This window comes from Penicillium odoratum (genome assembly GCF_028828045.1).
Source record: "Penicillium odoratum strain IBT 22623 chromosome Unknown utg000005l_segment0_segment0, whole genome shotgun sequence".
NCBI lineage: Eukaryota > Fungi > Ascomycota > Eurotiomycetes > Eurotiales > Aspergillaceae > Penicillium > Penicillium odoratum.
The window spans coordinates 6,763,435-6,790,959 of record NW_026643147.1 but is presented as its reverse complement, the minus strand read 5'-3'; the positions used below and the strand labels follow the sequence as shown (position 1 = coordinate 6,790,959).

Below are 27,525 nucleotides of genomic sequence, written 5' to 3'. Positions count from 1 at the left end.
GCGATGGAGATGATTCAACAAGTAGGCGAGCCTCTGTATCAACAGGAACGGACTTCCCAATGACAAGTAAGAAACGAATGTAGGTCGAGGTAAGTCGTTCAGATCTGAACAATTTCGTGAAGGAACAGAGACATGACGGTGAAGGAGAATGCTTGGATATTAAATGGTCTGAGATAAAAAGGCTCAAACAAGCCAAGCAAAGATGCAGATATAGATATAGAATAAGGGCCCACAACGAGCCCCAAGCGGATCTTGAATAACCTGAAACATGGAGAAATGGCTCCACGGTGACGCCAACGGAGGCTCCTATTCTTTTTTTGGGATCCTGGTCTCCGATCCAGTGCCACGCCTGCTATGCGATGAAACGCGAAACTGCCGACAATTGTTCCTCAGGTCGCGCGACAGGGGACATTGAAAGCCCGTAAAGGATGTCCATCTAGGTTTAGTGCGGTTTCAGCGGATCAGTCGCGCGTTAAGTTGTTACTATATTTTGCATCAGCTTCGACGGTATTCTTCAGATCCCTTTTTGGGAATAGTGTGATGCAGAATAATCAAACACTTCTAAATTCAGAAACAATTAGGTCGCAATTGTCAGGTAATTAGCGGCTTCACCCCTCTAGGGGTTGACCCCTAGAGGGTGCGCCATGCCTCAGGAATCGCCGGGTTGTAGATGGGCGGTTAGCTTTTGAAGGATAAAAATAGCTAAAAATAGCCAGGGCGTGTGCTGTGACGATGCATGAAGTAGAAACTCCAGAGATGGACCTTCCTTTGTCAGGTAGTAGGTCGTTCGCGGTGTGATGGTTTGGTCGGCGGCTACAGATGTAAGTTAAGTCTCAAGTACGCGCCGGCCGATCGTCGTCACTCTTTCTACGGTTTCTGCGACCAGTAAACCATGGTGGAATGTCCCATAATTAGCAGAACAGGTTCATTCAACTGTTGTTTCAAGTTCTAAATTAGTGATGATTTGGTCAAAAGGTTTAATGTTATCATGTTCTTAGTGGGGATTTTTGTACAAAGTTTTACTCCACTTTTTGCACTGTTTCAGTCTTTTGATAAGATTGCCTTGCATTAATTTAGTAGATCATTAGGGGCATGGACCATGGTACTTTGGTTAGTTCTGAATAGCTTCAATTCCTTTGCACTTGAGCGTTTACAAAAATGAATGAACTATACATTCAACAGACTGATGATGATGGGATTACTATGCATTACCTACTGAAACCTTAGGCAATACCAGCACATAGATGAGATAACACACGGGCGCATAGTTATGAAGGCGAAACATCGTATTTCTCCGTTACCCCTACCAAATCCTGTCCGATGCATCTTCAGAATATACAAGGGTCTCACGTGTTTACGAGGTTAGTAGTCACATATGTTTAGGTATTTGTTTGTTACAACCTTAAGAAGTAGACAACATTTGAAATTCCAATATTTTGAAATGAAGTATTATATTCAGGCATATAGCCGAGTTAAAAACTGATATTGTAGCTTCTAGCTTATTTCATCATTCATCCGAAAAAGTGTGCGTAACAAAAGAAAAATAAACAATAAGTATCAAGGGCTTCGCAAGGTCTATTCCAACACAAAACCCATCAAAAACGCTGGTGGGGAATCTTTTCTTAACCGTCTAAACAAGGCAGGGGGTCATATCCAACGGCAGATCAGAACGAGTAGACCATCTAGGCCTTGATCTCGTACTTGCGACGGAACATGTCATCAATCTCGGTGAGGTAGTAGGTTCCGGGCTGCAGAGTCTCGGTGCTACCGGAGGGCTTGAAGTTCTTCTGCAGGTGGGCGTGCTCGCGCAGCTTGCACAGGTCATCGTAGGCAGCGGGGGCGAGGACGTTGCGGGCCTCGAGGCGGTTCTTGAGGTCAAGCTTCTCAACCATGGCGGAAACGTCGCCGACGATCTTGGCACTGAACAGGGAGGAGGCGAGACCGGAACCGTAGGAGAAGAGTCCGATGCGCTTGGGCTCGCTGGGGGAGAGGGTGACGTGGCTGAGTAGGGAAGCGAGACCAGCCCAGACGGTGGCGGTGTACATGTTACCGCACAGAAGGGCGACCTGGAGACCAGGGGAGACACGGTCAGCGAAGCGCTTCTTGGTCAGAGCCATGAAGGTCTTCTCGACGGCCTTGTCGGACAGGGAAGCGGCGTAGTCGAGGTCACGGAGCTCAGGGGCGACCTCAGCGAAGGCGGAGTGGGAGGGGTTGGCCAGGTAGTCGTTGTAGAGCATACGAGCGTAGGACTTCTGGACGAGCTTGCAGGTAGGGGCGTGGAACAGGAGGTACTCGAAGCGGTCCAGAGCGGTCTGGGACTCGTCGGTAGCGCCGTTGGTGCCGTTCTGGTTGGCCTTGAGGACCTTCTCACGGACGTCGTAGGCCTTGTAGCAGGCATCGACAGCCTCGGTGTAGCACTTCAGAGAGAAGTGGCCGTCAACAACGGGGTACTCGCTGGTGAGATCGGGCTTGTAGAAGTCGTAGGCGTGGGTCATGTAAGAGGCACGGAGACCGGGCTCGAAGACGATAGGAGCATCGGGACCGATGAGCATGGCAACGCAACCAGCACCACCGGTGGGGCGGGCAGCACCGGCAGCGTACAGAGCAATATCACCACAGACAACAACGGCATCACGACCGTCCCAGGCAGAGGACTCGAGCCAGTTAATGCTGTTGAAGACGGCGTTGGTACCACCGTAGCAGGCGTTGACGTTATCGACACCCTCAATGTTGGTGTTTCCGTGGGGAGCGAACAGTTGCATGAGCACAGTCTTGACGGACTTAGACTTGTCCAGCAGAGTCTCGGTGCCGACCTCGAGGCGGCCGACGGTCTTGGGGTCGATGTTGTACTTGTTGAGGAGGGAGGAGAGGGTAGTCAAGGCCATAGAGTAGATATCTAGTTTCGAATTAGTTTTGAATCTCGAATTCCCCAGAAAAAAAAAAGGTGCCACATACCCTCACGGTCATCACAGAAGCTCATCTTCTTCTGGCCAAGACCGATGGTGTATTTGCCCTCGCTAACGCCATCGTGCTTCTCCAGCTCGGATTGATCAACGCACTAGAGGAATTGTTAATGAGGATTCTAATCAATTTCAATCCAAGGGGGTACGAACCTGGGAAGGGAAGTAGACCTCAATGGCCTTGATACCGATGTTCTGGGGGCGGGCAGACATTGTGGGGGAGGGGTATAGAAATTATTTTGAAAGGGGTTTTTTTAAATAAGAACACAACCACAAGGGAAACTCAAGTTCAAAAGAGCAAGAAATGAAGTGAATAAAGAAGAAAGTAAATTAGGAGGAACTGAGGACGAGTTTATAACAGAAAAAGGAGAAAGTTGTGTACTCGGATCTACCGTGTACGATCTGTCACCCTTTCTTTTTTCTTCTCATATGGGTGGAGATGCCACTACTTCACCTTCCTTTGAGCCGAAGGAAATGGGTTTAGGGGTCAATTGAACTAAATTTTGAAATTGAGAAGTGGAGCTTTCTATATAGGGTTAAGGTATCAGTTATGATAGCATGTGAATAGAGCTCTAATAGATCTAATGATGTTACATTATGGTACCAGATTTACCAGATTTGTTAAGATTTCAGGTACATTGAGGTCAACTGGTTAGTTCAAATCTACGGTGTATAATCCAGTCTGTTCATCTTATCTGCGGGCCTGAACTCCACTTCCTGTAATTTCTTCTAATTATTGCATTCCTTGGTGGATCTGATCAGATTTGTTCAGGAATTCAATAAATTCGGACATCACTCGGGGATTATCGGCATAGGGAAAGAAAGAAAGTATAAGAGCGCAGAGATAGTACTCCGTAGATACTTGAACGTACTCCGTATTAAGTCCAACTATATCCGGATGAACATTATCAGGTGAGTGTCCTCCGGACATTCCGGAAAATATTTCAATGAAATAAACATTCAGATCGTCAATGAGCTAGCGATTTTCTCTTTCCAGTATCTAAATACGTACTTCGTAGTCACGAATTTGTGTAGTTACGAAACCCATTGGGATACATGGACGCGTTGAGCCAAGCGTGGGTCACTGCGCCACGAGAGAACAGGAGATAGTCCGGGGCAGGCATCCATCCAACTCCCCATTCAACCTTTCACCCAACATTGAAGCCATCCCTCATTTTCTCGGGATGTTGCATTATCATTTCCTATTTCTTACAAGCAGATCATGATCTGGAAGTTCCCCGCATCCGCGCCCTCCATTTGCTACGGCTCCTGGGAGCCCACCCCGTGCCACCATGGGCGACGATAAGTTCGAATATCAGGAACTCCCTATCCCCTCTTACGAAGAAGCCACCGGTCAACCCTCCTCCTCGCGCGAACATCTAGGTGATGGCACCGACGCTGAACGCCAGGGGCTCCTCGGTCGCGAGCCCTCTCACTACCAACCCCCAACCGTGGAATCCGTTCGCGGCAGTCTCGATGACCTTGCCTCGTCGGCATCGGGCTCATCCCGAGGCTCCGCGGATGAGCTACGCAGGGAATTAGATCAGATGGATGTCGATGACTCCGCAACACTACCCCATGGTCGCCGCCGATTAAGACACCAATTCTCCAAGCGCTTCTCTACTCTCACCCGAACCCTTTCCGCAATCCATCGGCCCTTACAACGATACCTACCGAGCCTCTCCAGCTTTCGCTTCAGTTTCAACCTTCAAGATGCGCGGTCGCGCATGCGGGATCAAGGATGTATTATGTTATTACGATTGTTCGCTCTCATGCTGGTGGTGACGTTGGTTTATGTCTTCTTCATCGGGGATGTCTTCAACCTCAATAATCGCATGATCATGGGTCAGACCTACAGTTCATCGTCGGTCGAGAATTTCATCCAGGGCAACATCAACGACACCAACATCCAGGAGACCCTCAAACACATCACCTCTTTCCCTCATATCGCCGGTACCGAAGGTAGCTTCTATCTGGCAGAATGGGTCGAGCAGGCGATGCACCGAGCAGGGTTCGATAAGGTCGAACGGGAAGAGTTTCAGGTCTACCTGAACTATCCGCGTGACGGTGGTCGCAAGGTGGCCATCATCGATCCTCCAGATTTAGTGTGGGAAGCCACCCTTGAGGAGAATGACTCAAAAACCCCCGTGTTCCATGGCCACTCGAAATCCGGCAACGTGACGGGACCCTTGGTGTACGCTAATTTCGGCTCTCGGGAAGACTTCAAGCTGCTTGCCGACCGTGGTATCTCACTTGATGGTGCAATTGCTCTAGTCCGGTATTACGGGACTGAACCAGACCGGGCTCTGAAAATCAAAGCCGCCGAACTGGCTGGCGCAGCAGGATGTATCATTTATTCTGATCCAGCCCAGGACGGGTTTGTCCAAGGTCCTGCCTATCCCAAGGGACGCTATATGCCAGCCGATGGGGTCCAAAGAGGCGGAGTTAGTCTCATGTCCCAGGTTGTTGGAGACGTTCTAACCCCCGGGTGGGCATCTACACCGGAGGAGAAGCACCGGCTATTGCCCGAAGAGAGTGCCGGCTTGACAAAGATCCCTAGCCTTCCCATCGCCTGGCGCGACGCGCAACGATTGTTGCAGGCCCTGGAGGGACATGGCTCCAAGGTCCCCAGCGAATGGGTTGGTGGGGTACCCAAGATTCAAGGCTGGTGGACCGGTGATCAGAATTCGCCGACTGTCCACTTGATGAATCTGCAGGATGAAGTGGAGAGAATGCCTATTTACAATGTCCACGGGACTATCATCGGACTCGAGGAGCGCGACAAGAAGATCATTGTTGGCAATCATCGGGATTCATGGTGTCTGGGAAGTGTTGATCCTGGCAGTGGCACTGCAGTCTTTCTTGAGGTCATACGAGCCTTTGGTGAGCTGCTCAATTACGGCTGGCGGCCACTTCGTACCATCGAGTTTGTCAGCTGGGATGGTGAGGAATACAACCTTATCGGCTCAACAGAACATGTTGAAAAGGAAGCTGAGAACCTCCGGAGCAATGCATATGCCTACCTCAATGTTGATGTGGGTGTAGCGGGCTCCGAGTTCCGGGCCGCAGGGTCGCCCGTGTTTGAGCGCTCTATGCTGCAAATATTAGGACGTCTCTCTGACCCCACTGCCAATAAGACGCTGAAGGACATCTGGATAGAAAAGGGCAGCAAGCTAGAACCGCTTGGTGCTGGCAGCGATTACGTGGCTTTCCAGGACATTGCAGGTACTTCTAGCATTGATTTTGGATTCGAGGGCAAGCCCTACCCATACCACAGCTGCTACGAGTCCTATGACTGGATGGAGAAATCTGGTGATCCGGGCTTCCAGTATCACAAGCTTCTTGCACAGTTCTGGAGTCTTCTCCTACTGGATGTGTCTGAGAATCCCATGCTTCCATTCGACCTTCAAGCGTATGCTCGATCTATCACCGGCTGGGTCAAAGACCTGGAAGGATTTGTCAAATCTAAGAAGGCCAATGTCAATCTGGAGGTCATGTTCAACGCAGCAGCAGAGCTGGAAGCCAATGCTGTCAAGTTTGAATCATGGAACCAGATCTGGCATGATACTGTCTGGGGCTCCGGTGGATACGAGAGCAATGTCATGGCGATACAGCGTGTGAACCACAACCTACGCATGGCCAGTTTTGACACGCATCTGTTGGACCTAGAAGAGGGCGGCGGTGTAAGTTCTACTCTTGACACCTAGTACTTCTAATCTTCAACTAACACTTCCATAGATCCCCAACCGCACTCAATTCCGCCACGTTATCTTCGGGCCTGAGCTATGGTCCGGTTACGACCCCTCCATTTTCCCCGCCATCCGCGATACCATCAATACTGGCGACTGGTCTCTCGCTCAGCACTGGATCGATCGTGTCGCCAACATCATCCACACCGCCAGCACTGATCTCCTGCACTAAATGTACACTACCTTTACACCTCCTATCTTCTCCATTTGTCCTTTCTCTCGTGCATACCCCTCACACTTGTCCTCGAGCATTTTCATTGCGGTCCCACCTAGGCATTGTACAGCCTGTCTCTGGTTGGAGCTCTTATATCGCTGTTCCTCAATCTCCTTTTTTTTTCGTCATACATATACACCAACCATGTTCTTACTGCCCAGGTGGTGGCTTCAGTAGCGAGTTACTTAGACTTTCCCTCACTGTGATAGCACTGAATACACTCAATCTCATACATTCCAGTTCGCATTGATCTTGACGAAGTAACAGTGAGGCCTAAGCTGTGGTTATCTCGTAGTAGAGTGACACTCAAGCCAAACCCTCATCCCCATAATCAGTGCTCCTTGCCATCCAGGTCCATGTTACTTGCTTTTCTATTAGCGTACATCAATAAATTCAATCTCAGCATTAGGCACCTGGGTAGATGTTCTGCACTTGCAGAGAGTTTTGTTATGATGGCTTGAACCAACTCCGAAAATGACAAAAAGTACAATTGGTTAGTGGCTGGGTTATAACGACCTGTAGGGAAATAGAACTAACAATTGACATCCGTATGGTCGAGTGGTAAACACTCCCACCAGCTGGCACTATATGTGACCAAATAGGTCAGCCCACGGGACTTGAATGGTGTTGTCAATTAGTACCGGGAAACATCAGCTCAGAGCAGACCCCTCTAAAGTGACCAACAGAGGCACAGGAGGAGTCCCTCTGGGTTAGATGTTTTGTTTTTTGATATTGTTTTTGATGCACCATTCAATCACTTAAACAAAATATATTGTCAATTTTCTCTTAAATCAAATCTTGGTGTAGTAGATGATTGATCAATTCATGTGTAAACTCATGGGTGATGCAAATGAGGCTATTCACAATGTACCTTCCAAGTACTCGGTGGGACTAGGCACAGTTAATACATCCCAAGTTCGAAACCAGCTCCACACGTACACAATTAAACATCAAAACTATGGAGTATTGGGCATATGAGGTTGCATCTGATGTTTTCGAAGATCATTTTCATCAACAACCTCACCTGGAGGCAGCAATTGTCGTGTGATGTACAGTAGATATACGTCTTGCATCTATGCTGTTCAAGCGACGTGTTGACATGTTTGGAGTCTTCCTTTAAATGAGTGTTTATTTGCAAATATCGAACAATGAAAGAAAAAATATATTTATCTACTGTATCGATCTCTTGGTTCGGACGTGTTCAATAAAGCATCTAAGCAGACTTGGCCGCCTCTTCCTCCGCAAGTTGTTTGTTCAGCACCCAAAGCAAAGGTCCCTCCTGCACATCCTCTCTCTCCATGAAGACCTCCACAATCCTGACTCCCTTCCCATCCTTGACTCTCTCATTCTTCAGCACATCCTGGAACTCCCCGACTGTCCTCGCCGTATACGTATTCTGCTTCACAGCCTCATCATCCGCCCCAAAGTATTGGAGCGCCTGCGTATGCCTCCAAAATGGAACATCATTGTACGCCTCTTTCCGTCCATGAATCACCCGCTCAATTGTGTATCCTTCGTTATTGATGATGATGATCAGAATGTCCAGCTTCTCCTTAATCATAACACTGATCTCCTGTGCTGTCATCTGGAGACTACCATCACCGATTATCAGAACTGTTTGGTTCCGCGCGCCAGATGGTTTGTTCAGTTCCCGTTTTGCGAGCGCGGTGCCAAGGGTAGCGGGGAGCATGAAACCAATTGATAGCCAGGTGACGGCAGTGAAGAGTCGGGATTTCGGGGGTAGCTTAAAGTGTCGGCCACCGTAGGCTGCTGTGCCAGTTTCTGCGAGAATGATGTCACCCTCGCGGAAGAGCGGGTTGACAAGCCGGAAGAAGTTCTTCTGGGCAACTGCATCTGTGGGCTGGATATCATCGAGCGTGACAATTTTCTTAGTTGGGCCTTGGGCGGTGATTGTGCGAGAGGAGTCGAGTTTGTCCAGGAGTGCGGAGAGGACTTTGGAAGGGGAGATGTCACGGTAGATATCAGATTCGATTTGAATGGTGCTGTCTCGGAATGTGATGGCAGCTGCGGGCTTGGGGATTGTTTGATCGAAGTAGCTGTTTGTATCGCTATAGTGTGGGCCAAATGTGAGGACCAGATCGGCAGATTCGAAGTATTCTTGTGCAGGTTTGTCACCAAAGGCCGCGGCATACAGGCCGTAGGCGTTGGGGTGGGATTCGTTGACGAGTCCTTTACCCCAGACTGTAGTCCAGGTGGGCCATTTAGTGGATTTGATCAGTGTATCGAGCTGGTCGACGATTCCCAGCGCTTTGCTCTCGCCGTCTACAAAGATGACGGGCTGCTTGGAGGAATAGATGCGTTCTAAGATGCGGTTGATGACCTCTTGTTCATTTGCAGGACTCGGGACATCTGGGACCTTGATCGGAGTCTTGAGATTTGCTGACGAGACAAGGACATGGGGCATATCATCGGGGAATTCAAGGTACACAGGTCGGCTGTGGATGAGAGCCTGCTGCAAGATCCAATCGATTCTCTCTGGTGCCGTCGCTGCATCCTGCAATTCTGTTTGTGCGATAGTGATATGCTTTGACATAGCGGCGAACCGCTTGTACTCACCATCGGCGAAAGTATGATGCATCAATGCGCGGCTTTGCTGGAGTGGCCGAGGTGGAGTACCGACAATGTGAATAACGGGTGACCTTTCAGCATACGCGCCAGCGATACCATTAGCGGCAGACAGCTCCCCAACACCGAAAGTGGTGATCAGGGCGGATAATCCATTGATGCGAGCATATCCATCGGCTGCATATGCGGCATTAAGCTCATTGCAGTTCCCCACCCAGTGTAGACCAGCAGGGACAACAAAGTCCAACAAGCGCAAGTTGTAATCTCCTGGAACGCCAAAGATAGACTGAACACCTAGCTGAAGTAGCCGGGTCAATAAATAATCAGCGAGCTTAACAGTATTGGTAGAAGACATGATTGGCAGATGTATGTAAGAAGTAAGTTGCAGATCCAAGGAACCTTTTATACTGTTGGTCCCCGCTTGTACCGCTTTTAACTTTACCCCACCATCTTATCGCCGAACCGCCTATAGCCGAGAACTTTTTTCCTTTGCGGACAAGACTCCGCTTACCCTCCAATGGCATCACGTTTAGCTGCTTGTGAAACCTGTCGAAAGGCAAAACTCGCTTGTGATCATCATCAGCCAGTCTGTTCGCGATGCAAGAATAACAAGGCTGTCTGTATCTACCGCACCACGCCATTCAAGCGGAGGCGCGTTGAGAAACCGAGGTAAGTGGGACCGGCCGAACAATGAGCATGGGATATTAATGAGGTTCTTAGCAATTTGACCTCATCAAATCCAACGCCATCTTTTACTCCTCGGCGTAATCCGTATCCAAACCCTGGATACTTGGGATCCTCTAGTCATGCCGCCATATTCAAGCATATTACAACGGACGGAGACCATGGCGCTGGCGCTCAAGTCGGGGGCTCCGAAGCTTTAAGCCCGCAGTGGGTGGGCGATAACCACTTGCTGCTTCAAGGGGCTGATATCCTACGACATCTACTCACGGCGTATCCGTTATCGGCTATGAAGGAGCTTGTCATGTTTTGGCTCGCAAAGGGCGCGAATCTTGCTCTCGCGGAGCCCTTCGTTGCGCAATGCGCCGAGAGTGTGAGCCAGCTCTTTACCTTAAATGACGAGAATTGGCATTTAATTTATGCGCGGCGGTTGCTCCACAATTCTGCGCAGTCGCTGAAATTCCATCAATCTATGAACTTGTCCGAATTCTCGACGCAGTTCCTCGATCACAACTGTCGCTGGGAGACCATCGGCATCTTCTTCGCTGCGATTAGTCGCGCGACAATCGATATCCCTTTTTTTCCGGTTCTTTATACCACAGAGGAAGATCAATATAATTTACGACGGCTTGCAACCAAGCTTAGTGACTTTGCGCTGGAGATCTCGCTTTCATTAGACTGCTTGAATGATTTACAATTGATTATTCAGTACGAGAATTTCATCGTACATTCTTATGTGGATGGTGATCAAAGTAAGCTTCTCTTTTCCTGCCTATTTGATTCTTTCTTATAGGCCATATCTAGGTTATCACTCATGGCGCAAACTCGGTGACGTTATCTCCTCGACATTCGCAATGGGATACCATGAGAACCTGGAGGCCAAACCCGGTATACCGCGATTTTTAATGGATTTACGGAAGTCCGCATTCGCGCGGATATATTCCGCTGACAAGAATATCGCCATTTTTCTTGGTCGTCCGCCGCGGATGAACAAGCGATTTTGTCATTTTCAAATTCCATCATGTCATACACCTACCAGCACAACACCAAGACCAAGTTTCAATGAAAACCATCATGATATTACCTGGGACTCGGACTCGAAACCCGGTTATCGGGCAGACTCTCGGTGGTCTGCACTGTGCGCATTTCTGAAAGAAGAGATTTGGGAATTGTTACAAGATAAGCAAGATGCAGCCTGTGTGCAAAGAGCGACGTATGTTCCGTATCAAAACATCCATCTTCTGCATTCATGATCCTAATCATATCAACGCCAAACAGTGTAATTCAGCAAAAAGCCGAAAAGCAATGGCTCGCTCTCCCTGCTTCCCTTCGCCTCGAAACAAGTCTAAAGCAGTGCACCCGGACTCCATTTGATAGGGACTTCATCGCTCATGCCCGTCTTCAGCATCTACATGTTCTCTTCTTACTTCGTCTCTTATTATTGAATAATCTAACCGAGCCCGATATACCTATTATCGAGACAGCGGGACAGATGCTCACCCTCGTTGTGGAATGCATCCTTCTGCGGGATCAGTTGACTAACTCCGGAACCGGTCTTGTTTGGAAGGTATGTCTATCTATGCTAATGCCGATCCAATATTAAGTAATTACTATAGGTCGCATACTATGGTCTCCCAGCAGCAGGAATGATTCTCCTCGCCCTCCTAAAGCAACACACTCATACAACGCAAAATATCACCCGTACGAAGATCTTACAAGACCTTGGCGTCTTCGTGGCGGAGGTACAGATCGGTACGATCGTTCGACCAGGGGATCCGAATTATGCTTTGCTTTCTAAAGCCACGCAGACGATGCAGCGATTTCTGGATTCTTTTCACTCTGATAGTGGGCAGGCCCCGACGGATATACAAGGTGCTCATGAGGATGGAACTGGGAACGACGACTGGGCTGCTTTGCTCAGTCAGGACTTGTGGGATTTCGAGGCGGGATTCTGGCAGTCTTTGGCGGACCATCCGGCTTTATTGGCTGTTGATCCCCCTTTACCTGGTGTTTAATATGTATAAATATCTCTATCTCATTTCAATTATTATTTCCAGGCCGTTAGCACTGGCTTCATCCACGCTTTCGGGCCTTTCTTCCTACCCGACTTTTCTCAATTATTAGTTCTTTCACATCTGACACTCCTATTCTTGCTTTTCGAGTATCTCTGGAAAATTGTCCTCAGATAGAAAGGATTAGGGGCGGTAAAAGGCACTGTACTATGAGGCCAGAACTAGTACTTGAGGAAAACGTTGATTAGGATTGATCTCGCCAATGATCATGCTGACTCAAATGATGGGTAAATCCTGTTGGAAACAAATGGCCCAAGAAAGGATAGGACGAAATTGTATGGCGGATGAGATTAGTTAAGATTAAATTGCTGAAAGCTTTGCCAATCATATTTTAGTTTAACGAAAAAGCATTTTGCAAATGAAACATTACCAAGGCCTCATACTTTAACCTCAGCCACGCCTATCTTTTCAACATCTGTTGAAGATTGCTGTTCAACAATCCCCACCTCCTTCTGTTGGTTCTTAGCATCAACCTTCTTCCTCCACTGATCTCCAAAAATAGTAGTCGCCCAGACACACAAACCCGCAACGACAAGAAACAAGGCACTGATAGTACTAAACCATCCGACACCAATAGCTTCCACAGCCGGAAGCACCACACCAGAGCCAATCGCCGCGAAAACATACCGGAACATATAATTGCCCGCAACCACCTCTGCACTCCGGCCAGAAGACTGCATAACATCGAGACAGAAGGTATTCAAACTGGGAAAACAAAACAGCTGCGCAACTCCCTGAATGAACATCGCAAGCACCGGAACAGGAATTCCACCAACAGCCTTCTCAACCGTCCAACCATAGACGAGGATACAGCCCGGGATTACGATGCCAAGGAACACAAGACAGGATTTCAGTCTATCTTCAGGCACGCGGATGCCGCCGCGCTTGCGGATCCATTTCTTTACTGTGTGATCTGCCCAGCGGCCGCCCATGAACGTACCCACTAGATACCCGCATCCAGGTGCGATGTAGAAGAGACCCGATTCGATGGGACTTGTTAGATGGAAGCGGGGGTTTAGCACGTAGCGAATTGGTGTGAGGAGGGAGTACTGGTTCCAGACTAGTGCGCCGGCTGCTAGGCCTGCGAAGAACAGATTCGGGTAGGAGAAGAGAAGGACGCCAACGCGGGCAGGATTGACGCGATGCCAGAGGAATTTGGCTTTTTCTTTTGGGGTTTTCTGAGAAGGGTCCGCTTTGACGAGGTGGGGGTATGTTTCTGGAAAGAAGAAGAATACTAGCAGTGTGCCTAGACCACCCAGAGCGGTTTGGAGCCAGAATACAACTCTCCAAGAGCAGAAAGTGACAATAACTCCCTGTTTTAATTAGTTTAGTATTGCTTAAATTGATGATTGAAGGAGATGGACGTACACCAATAAATGGTCCAAATGCTGGTCCGATCAGAGTACCCGATAGGAACCACCCCAGGGCAGTGGCACGAGCTCGAGGCTCGTAAATATCGCCAATTGCAGAGCTACCTACGACCAAGAATGATGTTCCTTGGAAGGCAGTGAGAACACGAAAGATGAAATATGCTGGGAGGTTCGGAGCAAGTGCGGTGCCAATACTGAAGGCAAAGAATAAGAATGCACTGGTAAGGAAGATCTGAAAATATTAATTAGCATTTTCATAGAAAATGATGTATAAGAACTCACCGGTCTTCTTCCCCACACTTGACTAAATGGTCCCCAGAACGGAGCCGCGATTCCCATAAACGCCAGATATAGGGCATTGCTAGCATTTATAATACTTCCGGTGGTATTGTAGGTCACTGCGACCTCTGGAACACCGGAAAGAATCGATGTTGAAGAAATGGGAGCCAAGAATGAACAGAAAGATAGCACGGCAACAATCACTATTTTGCGGGTATGTGAAAAGCGTAAATACTGTTCAGCATCGACCTCGTGGAAATCATCATTGGCCACTGGCATATCATGGTGAGAGAGATGACTCTGAGCAAGATGAAGATCGTTTCCCGTCTCAGATCGGCGCGATTTCGTTCTTTGAGGTTGTATTTCTTCTACCGAGGCAGCTTCCTCGATGCTGGAGATGGAATGCGTCGCAGACATGCCGGCCGATACACGCCTGTGATTGCGTTACGTGCAATTTGATTTGGTCTAGACTTGACAATAGCAGTCCAGGGCTTGTTCAGGGTTTGTGAGTTGGAAAATTTGATGATAGAAGCAGGCTCAACTTTTAAACGCGGGATGTTTCCGATGGCATACTGGGGTATAGTTTCCCAGATCAGAAAATTGGAAAATAGGTTGTTTTAATTGAAATCCAATCCAACAATCAAAGATATATAGCAACTGAATACATTGGAAAGATCAGTGAGTCAGAAGGAAAAATCTGCGAACGTTCGGCGATGGTTATCTTTGGCCGAGGATCGGCATTAAATTCAGTCCAACTGTCGGATTGAAGTCCGTAGAGCAGTACAGATTGGCTTGAGCATGGTTCTTTCAGGGTCCGACCCAGACAATGTAACCAATGGTTGAGACTCGATAGCGTGGGGTGGTTAACAGCCGAGTCAGTGCGGAAAAGAATCCGAAGTTCTGGCAATTGCTACGTAGCCCCCAAATTACTCTTGTACACCCTAACCCATATGCAGGATTATACCCATGGCTCCGAATTCAGTGACACACTACAACAGCAACCTTTCAAATGTTGACCTTTCACTGCACATTTTTACATCTATGGATACGTTCGATATACGTTTATAGTCTACTGTAGCTAAAGGGGTGGGTACAGGAAAAAGTACAGGAAGAGATACTGGAGTAGATTCACTTGACACTACAAAGTACCTTCAATGGTTGGGTATACTGGAGCCCTGAAGGCTGACTGGATAGGCAATAGAAAACATGATTTGGTCGGGTACTTGCCATGGGTACATATGTTCCTGATCAGGTAAGAGTATACAAGAGTAATTGAGGGGGTACGTAAAGCAATCCCCGAAGTTCTAACCGATCAGGGCGATGATCCGATAGAAAGATGAAAAGAGACAAAAAGATATGGAAGTTCTAGCAAATTGATTAAAAATATCTCCATCATATGTCCGTGTTTCGGATCGGAGATTTTTCAATTATCTGCCCCTCGATTGCAAGATCATGAGGCCTCCGGTTTCCCTCAGTGGGCATTGTCAATGGCAGGAGTATGAATAGTACCAGAAAGATGATATGAATAGTACCAGAAAGATACTGTCACTTATAGAGACGCGCAATCGATGAAATCAGGAAAATGCATGAGTGTGGTCGACCAATAGTACCGATACCACATTCCCCATGACGTTATCCCTCTGACCGCCAACCGTTGACATCAAACTCCCCCACTTGCTTCAGGTTTCGGAATTTCTGTGGTTTCAAGTTTGACCTTTCCAATCCAAGTTAAATTCCTGAAAAAAATGTCGCCTAAGGAGCCCCAAAGTGCCGTCCCCGCCCACAGCAAGGGCTCGTGGACCAGTTTCCTCAAGGTAGGCTGCACAACTTGGTTTTCGAGTTCCTGCAATTAATCGGTTTTCTAGTCTATTGCTTCATTTAACGGAGATCTCTCGTCCCTGACTGCCCCTCCCTTCATCCTGTCCTCGACCTCCCTTACCGAGTACTCTGCCTACTGGGCCGAACACCCCGATGTGTTCGTGGCCCCCGCCAAGGAGTCCGACCCAGAGAAGCGGGCCCTTCTTGTCCTCAAATGGTTCCTGACCACCCTTCACCAGCAGTACTGCAGCCGTAGTGAGAAGCTTGGCAGCGAGAAGAAGCCGCTGAACCCATTCCTGGGTGAGCTGTTCATCGGTAAGTGGCAGGGTAACGCTGAGACTGGCGAGACACAGCTGGTCAGTGAACAGGTCAGGTACGTGGTCTTTCCCAATCTAGGACCAAATGGATTGAAGATACTCACAAGTATATTTTGTAGCCACCACCCACCCGCTACCGCGTATGCAATCTCAAACGAGAAGAATGGAGTCGAGGTGAGTTTGTCACGTGCCATCATCACAAGCACAAGTAACTGACACGAGCTCTCACAGCTCCAAGGATACAACGCCCAGAAGGCATCATTCTCCAGCACCATCCAAGTGAAGCAGATCGGACATGCTCTTTACACCCTTAGCTTGCCCGGATCCAAAGAGAAGGAGCGATACCTGATTACGCTCCCTAACCTCCACATCGAGTCCCTGATCTACGGTACCCCATTCGTCGAGCTCGAGAAGACCGCCAAGATCGCCAGCAGCACCGGCTATGTCTCTAAGATCGACTTCTCCGGCAAGGGCTGGCTGAGCGGTAAGAAGAACACCTTCACCGCGAGCCTATACAAGGCCAGCGAGGGCGAGAAGAAGCCCTTGTACACCGTCGACGGCCAGTGGTCCAACACCTTTACCCTCAAGAAGGCCGGCAGCAAGGAAGTCATCGATACCTGGACTGTCGAGGAGAACAAGACCACCCCCTTGAGCCTGGCCCCGATCGACGAGCAGGATATCTACGAGAGCCGCCGCGCCTGGAAGGAGGTTGCGGAGAACATCCAAAAGAACGACATGGACGCCGTCTCAGCCCACAAGTCTCGCATTGAGAATGCGCAGCGCGAGCTGCGTCGTATCGAGAAGTCCGAGAACCGCGAGTGGGAGCGTCGCTTCTTCAACCGTGTTGATCCAAAGGATGACGACGCTACCATTCAGGAGCTTGCTCGGTCGCTCGACCTCAGCCCTGATCTGGATGGTGACAAGACTGGTGGAATCTGGCGCTTTGACGCCACCCGCGCTGCGGGTGCGAAGCCGCCGTACTTCAAGGTTGGCCCTGAGGGTCTTGGCCTTTCCGCGTAGATTCTAGACTCTGGCAATTGAGAGAGACGCCGCCTTTGCTTTTTTATTTTCATTTTGGGTGTTTTTCTTTTTTTATCGAGTGGATCCAGGGTACCAGGACAACTGTTCTCAATCTCGGGTTATCTAGTCCTGTCCCTTAGCCCGATTGTCTTCGTATAGAGTTGGCCTTGTGATGTCCTTGGTTATATGGAGGACCATGTCATGTATTTCGATTGTATATAGTCCCGGTCGATGATCTTGCCGTTTGCTTATATGCATGAGTTGAGCAGATCAACGGTTGCACAACCTAATCATATGATCTTGATTTTTTCTCATTCTCCAACTCATATATAAATATGTATGGCAAAGCATCTCTGCAACAACAGTACAATTTTATACCTTTACTACATTTCGGTATGTATCAGGTGAGTACATAAGATGTTTCCGCAATCAAACATTGAAATTTACATGTAATCTTATGGCCTATGTATAAAATAGGATACGAGAACTGGATTTCGAGCTTCTGCCCCAGGGGAATCTATTGAGTCTTGCAATATCTGGTTCATATAGGTGCGTACATAACTCATCACACTTTTTGAAGGCTCAATAATGAGCAAAATCCATCACAATCCACCTCAGCCAGACCCATCAGTCGTAGACAATGCATATGACAGAGAATAGAAGATGAAAAAAGGAGACAGAAACAGAAACCCTTCTTCACCGAATAACACACCGGACCTCAATTGACACCGTGAGCTAGGGCGAAGAAAAAAAAAATAAAAAAAGAAAAAAGGGGGAAAAAGACATTCGGCAGAGGTGGAGGGAAGACAGGGAAAATTGATGGATTTAATACAAACCGCCTCAGGCGTGACAGTAGCAAAAAGAAAAACATGGGGAAGTAAGGAAGAAAACGCAAGTACCCAGTCCCCAAGAAGGAAAAGCCAGCCAAGCTCCCAGAAGAGAGTAGAGATTACACAGATGTTGAGGGAAAAAAGATGAAAAGAAAATGATAGGAGTTGCTTCTTTGTCTGCCTTCCTGAGACGATCAAGACAAAAGGAAAAGAAACTCCGCCCTTTTTTGATTTTCTCAAATCAACGACATATGTGTATGACAGGGAAGGAGAAAAAAGAAAATAGTCATTCCCTAAGCTTAGTGACCGTAGTTGTTACCCCAGCCACCGGCACCACGGTTGTTTCCGTAGTAGTTGCTGAACCCGGCACCGTAGTTGTTGTAGCCACCACCGCTCTGCGAAGCAGCGCCCTGGTGTCCGCTAAGACCACCGAGACCACCATACTGGGGGTTCAAGTGGCCATAACCACCAAAGGCTTGCTGACCCTGCTGACCCTGCAGCGGGGGAAGGCCGGTTTGGCCCTGGGGCTGACCAGGGACATTGTTGGTGGCGGAACCGGGGCGGTTGGCCTGGGCCAGAGACGGGCTGGGGCCACCAGCCTTGGGGGCCTCGAAGCCCTTGGTCTCCTCAGCACTCACAGGAGCTTGCTGGGCGACAGAGGGGTTCTGACCAAATCCACTGGCCTGGGGGCGACTGAAAACGTCCGACATACCAGTACCGAAGGCGTTGGCGCCCGCAGTGGTCTGTTGGCTATCGGCAGGCTGGGCTGCACCAGTGCGACCACCGTAGACTGAGTCACGTCCGGGGGTTCCCTGGTTGAAGGTGGCGGCAGCATTCGCGGGGGAAGAGGTGTGGTCGTAGGAGAAGCCATGGGGCTGCTGGCCGTACATGCCACCCTTACCAGCGTAGGGGCCGTACTGGTTACCGTAGCCGTACTGGTTGTTGTGCGGCATACCGTAGTGCTGCTGCTGCTGCTGCTGTTGCTGCTGCTGTTGTGGGTCATCATAGCGACGAGCATCATCATACATGGGGCGGTTCCGGTTGTACTGGGGCTGCTGGTTCATTTGGTTCATGTACTGAGCATAGTGAGGGTTGGTATAATAAGGGTTGTAGCCGTAGGCATAGGCGCTCTGCTGGCCTGGCATGTGCTGACCAGCGGGGGTCTGGTTAGCAGCGGGCATGGTCGGGTTAGGAGTGTTGTGACCACTGTTGGTGGCATCGACGGGGCCGTAACGACTGGGGGCCTGGGTGGTGGGAATCTGAGGCGCAGCCTCAGCACCCGAGACACCGAATCCAGGAGCGGCACGAGGGGCAGCAGTGGCATTCTGAGTCTGGCCGTAGCTATCGTAGTAGTTGTAGGGGAAACGCTGCTGGTCGGCGGCGTAGAAGGGAGAGTACTCGCTGCCGGTGGTAGCAGCGGGCTGAGTGGGAGCCTGGTTGGCGAAGGGCTCTGGGATCTGCTGCTGGGGCTGGCTGGCGGGAATGGCGAAGGGGTCGTAGGCTTTCTGGGTCTCGGAGTAGCGGGCAAAGTCAAAAGATTCACCAACAGAGCCCTGGGGAACCGGCGGCAGACCAGGGGCAGGTCGGGCGGCAGGGGTCTCAGCAACACCCTGAGTCGAAGGAGGGAGGGAAGCACGAGGAGCGACAGGGGAGTGCTGAGGAGGCTGGGCGCGGGTCTCTGCCTCCTCACGGTTCTCATCAATATCCACGGCGTCGCCGTTCAGTCCCATACTTCCAAATTGCACAGCAGCACGATCAACCGCGTGGTTGCCGGGCATCACCACAGCCTGCTGCTGCTCCATCACACGGCGCTGGAAGCCGGGAGCACGAACACCCTGCTTGTATGCGCTACCGGGAAGGCTAGCGGGAGGAGCGCGGGAAGGAGTAGCCTGAGCAACAGCCACAGGGTCCAGAGAGCTACCGACAGTGCTGGCAGCAGTGGCAGTTGGAGCCGGGGCGGACACATCGGGGATTTGTTCGAGGTTGGTCTCGGTCAAGTCAACCTGAGGAGGCTTGGCAATCGCGGCGGGGATGGCAGGGACAACAGGTTGAATCGGCTTGGCGACAGGAGTCTTCTGGGAGGGAGCGGGCACCGGAGCGGGTTCGGGAGCAGTCTGCTCTGGCACAGGTTCGGGAGCCTTCTCAGCTTCAGGCACAGGAGCGGGCTGCGGAGCCTTCTTCTGCGGGGGAGGAGGAGGCGGCTTGGCGAACAAACTAGCCCAACCCTTCTTTGAGCCTTCGGGAATCACACTGGTCTGAGGCTCCGACTCTGTGGCTGTGGCTGTGGCTGCAGGCTCGTTGTCCCATTTATCCAATTCGTCTGTCACGTTCGATGCAACGGGCTCAGTTGCCGCCGCGGGCACAGGCTCAGCCGTGCTGACAACGCGAGTTCCATTTGTTTGAGCACCAGCCCGGCCACCACGACCACCACGACCCCGGTCTCCGCGAGCACGACCACGGCTTTCCAGCCCGCCGCGACCACGAGCTGCACGAAGAGGAGCTGAAGTCACCTCGGTCGGGGCGCTCTGAACCTCCTTGGTCTTAGGGCGAGTCCGGTCGACGGTCTTCTTCTTGACCTCTCCCCACTGCGACACATTACCTAAACACATTGGTCAGTATGAGCCGTGGGGGAAGATATCAACGCGCTAAGTCGCGGTTCAGTTCAGGGGAACCAACCTTCAGTAATGCGCTCAATTGCCTCCTCGAGTTCACCATTTGAGTCCTCCAGAGCGAACACCAGATCTTCGTCCTTCCAGTCGGGGAACAACTCTCGAAGAGTGGGCAGGGTATCGGAATACTTCTTCTTCATCTGGCCGATTTCACCTTCATCAAAGGATGCGAGGTCTGAGCTATCGGCATTGGATCTGCTGTTTCCACCACGGCCACCTCTGTTGCTGTAGCCACCACGGCCACCGCGAGCGGATACTCTGCCTCGAGCAGAGGGTCGGTTCTGAATGTCGGACATTGTGTTATGTGGGTATGTGAGATGGAAGAATTGGAATTGGGAAGGAGGTCACGATGGCGTCGCAAGGGTTTCGTGAAGGAAGGATCTGAGGAAGGTAGGGTGAAAAAGTGTATGATGCACCCTCGCGCAAGAGGAAAAGCACCAGAAAAGGACCACAGGCACACTGGCCAGATAGTAATCCAGATAGACAAGCAAAAAGCAAGAAAAGGTGTGGTATGGGGAGAATGGGGGGGGGGATGTGAATGGGGAAGGCAAAAGCTAAGTTCTGATGTGTTGCTCTCAGTCACAGCTGGTCTTGGCGTTGCCTGGCTTTTTAGCGAGTGGCGCCTATTGGTTTGTTACCTGGTTCACGACAGTTTGAAATATTGGGAAGTACATGAACTTGTATTAGGTATCATCTTGAACACTCGATTCATCTCCTTGATCTTATCTTGATAAATCTTTTGATCTATTTTACTTGGTGGTTTCACTCTTTAAATCTCTTCTCATTCACCAATTCGATTGCACCACTCGGTCTGCTCGTCATCCACTCCCGCCCAAAGTTGAGAGTTCGAGCCTTCACCGCCCACCCCTCGCGGCGATCTTCGCCTTCACAAGGGGGCCAACTATTTGAGAGTCGTCACATATACACATTTGGGACTCACCGCATAATCCCCAAATTTATCATCATGAAGGGCACCTCAATTTTTCAGTTCAAATCCTGGCCCAAGATTAATCAGCCACTGCCTCGAACCCCCAGAGAGTCCCAGCAATTGCTCAACGCCCTCACATCCTCATTTCGTCGTCAGCTGGACCACGCGTACCCGGTATCGGACACCCATGAGGGCGATCGACAGCCCTTGAATACCGATTCCTCACTTCATGCAACCGACCACCATCTGCATATTATTCTCGACAATCCGCTGTTTCGAATCGTGCCGCCCAAAGGCATTAATCAACATGTCCGAGATATAGACGAACAGGAACGACTGGCTAAAGAACCTATGCTCGTATTTGATGAATTGGCAGCCTCAGGCTCTGTAACCCCGTTAACCATCACCAAATGTTTAAAATCTCAGCTGCTGCTGGTACGAACTCCTGCTCAGAATGGCGTCAGCGAGGCGATGAAGACTTCCCGTGCAGCGTCTCGCGTGGTGGAATGGTTTTGGGCTTCCGATGGCGTTTCCCGACAGATGCTGTTGCACTCACGAGCGGCAACCTCGTCTTTGACTAAGTTTATGGTCGCCGAGGGTCTTCAAGATACCATTGTCCAGTGGATTAGAATGCTCCTAAGCCGCGATTTGGGCGGGTCTAATGGCCGAATCACAGAGTCGGTCGCCCAGCAAAGTATTAGCAACGTGCTTGTCGACTTTATGGAAGCAGAACTTCGATATGGAGATGGACTTGCTTCGGCATTCAAGTATTATCTACGTGTCTGCCACATGCATTCGATGTTACCCCAACAGATCAAGTCCGGAAAACCGATGCTGCTGGCAGCTGGAGCCCATCTAAACCGGGCAGCAATGGACGCCAAACCGCTGACCGAGAAGGTCACCCCTTACATCTATGACGAGTACCGAGAAGTCATTTCTACACTGGCATCCTCTCGATCATTGTTATTTGCGAGCGTGTCCCTTTGCCATCCGAGTCATCCTGACCCGACTCCTTTCATTCGCTTCGTTGAAACTCTATCACTCCCCAAAGTCCAGGCCTGGAATGATTCCCGCCGAGACGCTTTCCTTCGAATTGCCTGTGATGCCCTCCGACTTTTGATAGAGCAGAGGAGAATTAGAGATGCAACTTCTCTGGCTCGCCATGTACAGCTGTTGCTCCCAGATAATACAGCAGACAATGCCGAGGGATCTCGCATCCGTTCTTCCGTCAGAGAGGAAGGAGATATTATGAGTCACTTGGAGCTGAGCTTGACCTGATTTGTCTACGTGGTTTCGGCTATATAACAACTTTCCTTCAATACGCATATCATTGAGGAATAAGCACAGGGTTCAAGTAGACGTTCAAATTTTGGCAATTTGGCGTGGATGTGTTGAACGCTGGGAACACAGATCTTAATTCAAGCTGTTGTATTTTTCCCCTCAGCAATGGCAATGCCAGGCCCATTTCCCGGAGCACTTCAGTGCGCTATGACGAAGATCGATCCAGTACTCCGCACTTGGACTCCACCCGCTCTGCGCCATCCGGATAAACTTCTCCGAGATCTGCTTGGCATACTTCCAGGTACCAAGTACTTATGGAAGCGAGATTTGAGAAAAGTATACTTTATGACCGGAATGCAGCGGGAATGCAAGCAGAGTCAGAATCATGTGCTTAAAGGGCAGTTACGGGGAAAGATAACCCAAATGACTTGTGTGACGGTGTTTTTAACATGGGGTCGAGGGGGGCGAATCGGCCCCGTCGCATTGAGGGAATCGGGTTAGCGTCTCCATCTTTCTTAGTAAACGTCACAGCGCAACCTCACCTTTTCCACCCCAATTTCAAGCCATCTCTTTCTTGTTTCAATCTTCTCTGTAGTCCATCTATACTATTTTCATTGCAATCGCCTCAACCTCGCGACCCTATCCCTTGTCAAATTACTCCCTCCAGACACGTGCCCATATCTGACATCATCGATTCATCATGGCCAGTGAAAGTGTTCCCATGCAAAACCCTCCTTCAGTTCCAGGTATGTGCTCCCTAGCTGCAGGTATGTCAATTCAGACGAATTGCAACTTTAACGTGGCCTTCATTCGTGTGGGAATTTCAGTGTTGCTGTCATTCACGTTGGTTTCACTCAGTATATGATGACTAATCAGCCACAGCTCTCGCCTCCCAATCTTCAGAGCCAGTTCATAGTGTCCTGCATCCGACACAGCCAGACAGTGAAGCTATTACTGTCGAAAACGCTAGAGAAGGCGCAAAGGTAGACGAATCCGAGGCTCCCAATTCCCAGCCTCTGAGCGCTTCTTCCATAGAACCTTCTCTCGATGCACCTGTTGCATCCTTAGAGCCACAGGCCCCGGTGGCCGCTCCGGTAGAAAAGGCTGAGGCCAAGGAGCAGTCCGAAAAGGATCAGTCTGAGAAGAAGGAAGTTGAAAAGGAAGAGCCTCAGACAGGCGAGAAGCGCGATCTGGACGCGACTACGACCCCGCCTGTAGCTCCAACAGCCCCAGCTTCCGCCGCCGAAGAAACGGACAAACTTGACCCAACTGCTCCTGTCGTTGAAAAGACGGAAGAGCCCGAGGCCAAGAAGCAAAAGCTAGAGACTGGAGCGGAATCTACCGAGGAACCCGCTGAGGAACCCGAGGCCGCTGCTCCAGCTCCACCTGCAGCCGATGATGCAAATGGAGAGCCCAAGAAAACTTCCCGTCCCAAGAAGGAGAAAGTGAAAGATGTCATCAAAAAGGCGGTTTCTGCGGAGGGAATTGGCAGCCGCACCCGTAGCCGAACCAAGGCTGACTAAATTCCTTGAAAAGCTGAACGGTGTTTGTGTTATACTTGTCAGTTCCGACTATTCGGTAGTACCGCTCCAAAACACGCTGTACTAAATGTTCACTGCCCATAGAGGCAATACGATGATTATGATTATCCAAAAGATCAGCTCAGGACTACAAAATTCTATGAGAATTATACCTGTAAATCGTTCCATATCAAACGAATTCAAGAAATCATGGTGTCAGGAAAGAGGGAATTTCACAAATCTCAACAACCAAGTCCACTGTTTATGGTGTGCTAACTAAAGATAATACATTTAGTAGATAAACGAATCTGTGAAATATACCAGCCCACACCCTCACCTTGATTAGACTTCCAGCACCCAATAATAAGGCAGCTTCCAATCACGGCGAACAACTTCAGACGAAGAGCCAGCGATGGATGGCAATGAATATCAACAAATGAATAGGGACCTCTAGGGCGATGCACAATCTTCAAAAAGGAGTTCGGCGGTGACTTGGAAAGTATAATTATCTCGGTCTGCTTCATTCAGGTAAGCCTGAAGCTTGGTAACAGCATGGAGCACAGGCGCGTATTCACAAACTCAGCGAATTAAGACAGATCAACGAGTGCTTGTGGTTTAAAAATTCCAGTTTGTTCATATATCCTAATATGGAAGGTTTAGTTCCCAATCATTTTCAAAGTCGTAAGGTAGTAAACCCACCAATACCAGAGAATACCTCTCCACCATGCGATGAAATTCGCCACAAGCATCATGCAGAAGGATAAAATCAAAGAGCAATGGAGAGCCCGCGTGCTGGTTTCGATGGACCACCAGCCTGGTGAGGGAAGCTCATTATTAGAGTCGGACTTTGAACTTCGTTGGGCCATACGAATAATGAGAAGATGAATGTGAGTATTTGAAAATAAGGCCTTGGTGAGATCCATATCTACAGGGGCTAGCAGATCTGATTCGTGGCGTGGCAGTGAAAGACGCGTCACCCGTCTCCACAGAACTCAAGTTGGCGAACGATGAACTCAATATTCTCGAAGAATCAAGCTTATCGAAGTAACGGGTTTTCCAAGTATTTGAATCCATCTATTGAATCTCATTCCAGGGAGCTCTTCAAAGATTAGAGCAACATGGCGCGCCAAGAAACACACTACAGTAGGTACTGGGGCCAAGTGCGTGATACCCAAATCTGCAGCATTTTCCAACTATATGTAACTAGTACTAGTGCCTTGCACATGGATAAGATGAAGCAGCAGAGCTAGATTGAAAGCTTAGCATTCAAATGTTCGCGACTACATATCTTGTATTGTTTGTTTTCAACAGATTGACTGCAAAATCTACATTAAGACTAATCTAATTTAACCCCAGGCTCTCCTATTTCTTTATCGGTCAATTAAGGCCACTCCAGGCTGTTTCCTAAAGATCACCATTTCATTTTTTTACGGCTCAAAGAGTTCCTTGCAACCTAGTCAATGATATTGTTCCAAAAGCCCTCTCAGACATTCACATTAGGCGGAGAACGGTTCCAAGATTTATACATAATCCACGCATCATACATAAATCAAAGAAATCAAGGTAATACTCTCACATTCCTGAAGCAAAAACAAATACCCGAGGAACAGCAAGTATCGACGCGAAAGCGACTAGCATAATAAAAGCCGAGAATAAGGCCCCTCCATGCGAAATCTTGATATTTATCTTCCGCCGCTTGGGAGTAGCCATATCCTCTGGAAGACTAATGATTCGCGTCTTGCGAACATCCTGGTTGTTTCCCCAATATCTATCTACTCGGAAACTATGAAGCAAATAAAGTCAGTAAACAGATAATTTGATGAGCGAAGAACGATAACTTACCTCCAGTGAATGTTGGCAAGGGCAGCATTCTGCACACCTTCAATATACAGCTGGACCTGCGAATCGATCTCTTCTCCCCAGCTGGGTAGTTGTGCCAATGCGAGATACCAGTCGCGGTAACATTTAGACAATAAGCGTTCTACTTCATTGAACGCTTCTTGGACGGTGTGTCCTTCCTGTTGATATATTGATATTATGTTGTGGCTCTCGCCCAGCGCCTAGAATGGGTACGTTAAGGATGTGACTGATCATGGTCTTCGTAGTTTCACATACCTTCTCTTTCTGATATGATATCAGCTCGTTTTGCCTACAGACAAACATTCAGTAATCCCACTTCCGTTACCTATGATGCTAGGAAACTCACAATAAAACTAGGTCGGTGCCGACTCGTTGTATCTCTTTGATGCTTTTGCATTCAAATACATCATCTGGAATGCGTAATGCGTGTGCATATCTGCAATCTATCATAAGGGACCCTCTTTGGATTACATTAAAAAAGATTTGAACTCACTCGACCAACGCGAATAATGGCATGGTTGCAATTGACTGTCGCCGTATTTCTAAAGTTGATTTAACCCCGAGTTGTTTCTGCCGACTACCCTTTTGTAGAACAACCTGTTGATAAACAGCCTCGCAGTAATCTCGCATGGCACTTGCAAACCGTCTCTGGATTCCCAATGAAGAGTCCTAATCATTCATTAGTTTCAATGACTAGCAGGTCAGGTCATCGTATCAGATAAGAGGAATGTCCGCACCTGAAACACGCGAATCCAAATCGACTCAAAGGCGACCAAGAGTTTATCCTGATGTCCATGGATTGTGTTTGTATCAAGTATACCTATCAGGCAATTGACTAATTCTCGAACGTCTTTGGGCTTTTCCTTGAGGGGGCCATTGTCCAGTGCTGTTGACAAGATTAGTTGGGCATCTTCGCATTCACAATAGATCTGCATTTCACACCATCATCAAAAGGAAAGACCTGTTGGTGGAGTCAGAGTCAGACATGTTTTTAAAAGATCATAGGGGCGGGGGAATCTCTACATACCCAGTTCATCCAGTCACAGACTATACGGAAACGATCTGCGTCCACACGAGGTAGCAAGATGGCGCAGTAGTATGTGATATCGATTTTGTGAATTGTTTCTCGCAAAGAGGCATGGAAATTGCATAGTCTTATCTGGTTAGTAAGCAACAGATAGAGTCTTTAGAAGGTCACTTACTCTGAAAGCCATGATTCCGAGGCCACACGGACATCTTCGTAGTCTGGATGCAGCACAGGTTTCCGTGCCAGAAAACCGACAAATAAGTCAGGCAAAGTAACCTGAACGATCTTCTGCCCTTCGATCATATTTTCGGCACTTCCAAGATTGTACTATATGCAGAATCCCA

At 49.1% G+C, this 27,525-nt stretch overlaps 10 protein-coding genes across 10 annotated transcripts; 5 read left to right on the top strand and 5 right to left on the bottom strand.

Annotated features, from left to right (window-relative positions):
- Positions 1-1,682: 1,682 nt before the first annotated feature.
- Positions 1,683-3,173, bottom strand: erg13 (hydroxymethylglutaryl-CoA synthase; the record flags this gene model as incomplete). Its single annotated transcript, XM_057142062.1, has 3 exons — positions 1,683-2,896; positions 2,956-3,058; positions 3,114-3,173. 3 exons carry the CDS (start codon positions 3,171-3,173, stop codon positions 1,683-1,685), a joined length of 1,377 nt encoding a protein of 458 aa, XP_056996068.1.
- A 1,079-nt stretch (positions 3,174-4,252) lies between these two features.
- N7520_008127 (M28 family metallopeptidase) lies at positions 4,253-6,881 on the top strand (the record flags this gene model as incomplete). Its single annotated transcript, XM_057142061.1, has 2 exons — positions 4,253-6,643; positions 6,699-6,881. The coding sequence occupies 2 exons, from the start codon at positions 4,253-4,255 to the stop codon at positions 6,879-6,881; spliced, it is 2,574 nt and encodes an 857-aa protein (XP_056996067.1).
- A 1,255-nt stretch (positions 6,882-8,136) lies between these two features.
- N7520_008126 (alpha-keto acid decarboxylase family protein) lies at positions 8,137-9,864 on the bottom strand (the record flags this gene model as incomplete). Its single annotated transcript, XM_057142060.1, has 1 exon — positions 8,137-9,864. The coding sequence occupies one exon, from the start codon at positions 9,862-9,864 to the stop codon at positions 8,137-8,139; it is 1,728 nt and encodes a 575-aa protein (XP_056996066.1).
- Positions 9,865-10,026: 162 nt separating this feature from the next.
- N7520_008125 (uncharacterized protein) lies at positions 10,027-12,205 on the top strand (the record flags this gene model as incomplete). The annotated part of the gene is made up of 5 exons (XM_057142059.1): positions 10,027-10,178; positions 10,230-10,942; positions 10,995-11,403; positions 11,469-11,757; positions 11,807-12,205. The coding sequence occupies 5 exons, from the start codon at positions 10,027-10,029 to the stop codon at positions 12,203-12,205; spliced, it is 1,962 nt and encodes a 653-aa protein (XP_056996065.1).
- A 434-nt stretch (positions 12,206-12,639) lies between these two features.
- Positions 12,640-14,328, bottom strand: N7520_008124 (putative MFS transporter; the record flags this gene model as incomplete). The annotated part of the gene is made up of 3 exons (XM_057142058.1): positions 12,640-13,575; positions 13,631-13,864; positions 13,915-14,328. 3 exons carry the CDS (start codon positions 14,326-14,328, stop codon positions 12,640-12,642), a joined length of 1,584 nt encoding a protein of 527 aa, XP_056996064.1.
- A 1,328-nt stretch (positions 14,329-15,656) lies between these two features.
- On the top strand, positions 15,657-17,066 carry N7520_008123 (OSBP family protein; the record flags this gene model as incomplete). The annotated part of the gene is made up of 4 exons (XM_057142057.1): positions 15,657-15,725; positions 15,777-16,102; positions 16,166-16,220; positions 16,278-17,066. 4 exons carry the CDS (start codon positions 15,657-15,659, stop codon positions 17,064-17,066), a joined length of 1,239 nt encoding a protein of 412 aa, XP_056996063.1.
- A 1,129-nt stretch (positions 17,067-18,195) lies between these two features.
- N7520_008122 (putative RNAPII degradation factor Def1) lies at positions 18,196-20,861 on the bottom strand (the record flags this gene model as incomplete). The annotated part of the gene is made up of 2 exons (XM_057142056.1): positions 18,196-20,495; positions 20,573-20,861. The coding sequence occupies 2 exons, from the start codon at positions 20,859-20,861 to the stop codon at positions 18,196-18,198; spliced, it is 2,589 nt and encodes an 862-aa protein (XP_056996062.1).
- A 668-nt stretch (positions 20,862-21,529) lies between these two features.
- Positions 21,530-22,771, top strand: N7520_008121 (uncharacterized protein; the record flags this gene model as incomplete). The annotated part of the gene is made up of 1 exon (XM_057142055.1): positions 21,530-22,771. The coding sequence occupies one exon, from the start codon at positions 21,530-21,532 to the stop codon at positions 22,769-22,771; it is 1,242 nt and encodes a 413-aa protein (XP_056996061.1).
- Positions 22,772-23,474: 703 nt separating this feature from the next.
- Positions 23,475-24,297, top strand: N7520_008120 (uncharacterized protein; the record flags this gene model as incomplete). The annotated part of the gene is made up of 2 exons (XM_057142054.1): positions 23,475-23,520; positions 23,657-24,297. 2 exons carry the CDS (start codon positions 23,475-23,477, stop codon positions 24,295-24,297), a joined length of 687 nt encoding a protein of 228 aa, XP_056996060.1.
- Positions 24,298-25,866: 1,569 nt separating this feature from the next.
- Positions 25,867-27,484, bottom strand: N7520_008119 (terpene synthase family protein; the record flags this gene model as incomplete). Its single annotated transcript, XM_057142053.1, has 9 exons — positions 25,867-26,077; positions 26,137-26,354; positions 26,410-26,443; positions 26,501-26,590; positions 26,648-26,823; positions 26,892-27,040; positions 27,097-27,115; positions 27,182-27,308; positions 27,357-27,484. 9 exons carry the CDS (start codon positions 27,482-27,484, stop codon positions 25,867-25,869), a joined length of 1,152 nt encoding a protein of 383 aa, XP_056996059.1.
- Positions 27,485-27,525: the final 41 nt, after the last annotated feature.